At 37.7% G+C, this 733-nt stretch overlaps 1 protein-coding gene across 3 annotated transcripts in view; it reads right to left on the minus strand.

Moving 5' to 3' along the window:
* The window catches only part of polm (polymerase (DNA directed), mu), a 14115-nt gene that overhangs the window by 8815 nt on the left and 4567 nt on the right, over window positions 1-733 (minus strand). For all 3 annotated transcript variants that reach the window (XM_032511149.1, XM_032511147.1, XM_032511148.1), the window contains one exon: window positions 16-114. In XM_032511149.1, coding sequence (XP_032367040.1) covers window positions 16-114 — 99 coding nt within the window. The remainder of the gene's footprint in view (window positions 1-15; window positions 115-733) is intronic.

Here is a 733-nt window from a genome sequence, read left to right on the forward strand (position 1 = left end):
GGGGGGGGGCCTTACGGTGAGGACGGGGTTGTGGTTTTCCAGAGTGGTTCTCCTCAGACAGGCGTAGCTCGGGACCGAGAACACCCCACCCTCCGCGTCGTCAATCTGCTGCTCCTGGAACACAGAGGGAATAAAAAGCTCAACACAAACCGGAATCCAGCACCTGGATATTCAAACTGCTGAAGTTAAGTTATGTTTGTTTCCATATCGGCCAATTTCATTACATTTCATTCATATTGAAAAGGTCTGCGACGATATGCTTTTGCCCCGATTTGATTATTTCATGACACAATGGATTTATATATTACATATTAATATATTGCAATTCTAGAAGTATTGAGTATTTGTGATTTTCTTTTCCTACTTTGACAAAAACAAAAAAAGTGGAATAATACACTTCTACAGACAATATATATATCATGCGACATTTAAAAAAAAACTCGTTTTCTAAGAAGACTGAACATCACATGCCGGTCAGTCTTGACATTTATTTCATTTTTAAAGAAGAACATCACGTGGACTTTCTGAATTTTCTGCTTTCGCTCTGTTTTTACTGGAAACACATGTGATGTAGTTGCAGCCGTAGAAACAGAATATATTTAGGTAAATAACTGAAAGAAAAAAAAAGAAGAAAAAAAAATCAATTCAGAAGAAACAAAATCAATTTGAAAAATCGTCGCAAAAATAAAAAAATCACGACACATGCGTGAATTGGTTCCCCCCCCCCCCAATC

The sequence above is a fragment of the Etheostoma spectabile genome, unplaced genomic scaffold, assembly GCF_008692095.1.
Source record: "Etheostoma spectabile isolate EspeVRDwgs_2016 unplaced genomic scaffold, UIUC_Espe_1.0 scaffold325, whole genome shotgun sequence".
Taxonomy (NCBI): domain Eukaryota; kingdom Metazoa; phylum Chordata; class Actinopteri; order Perciformes; family Percidae; genus Etheostoma; species Etheostoma spectabile.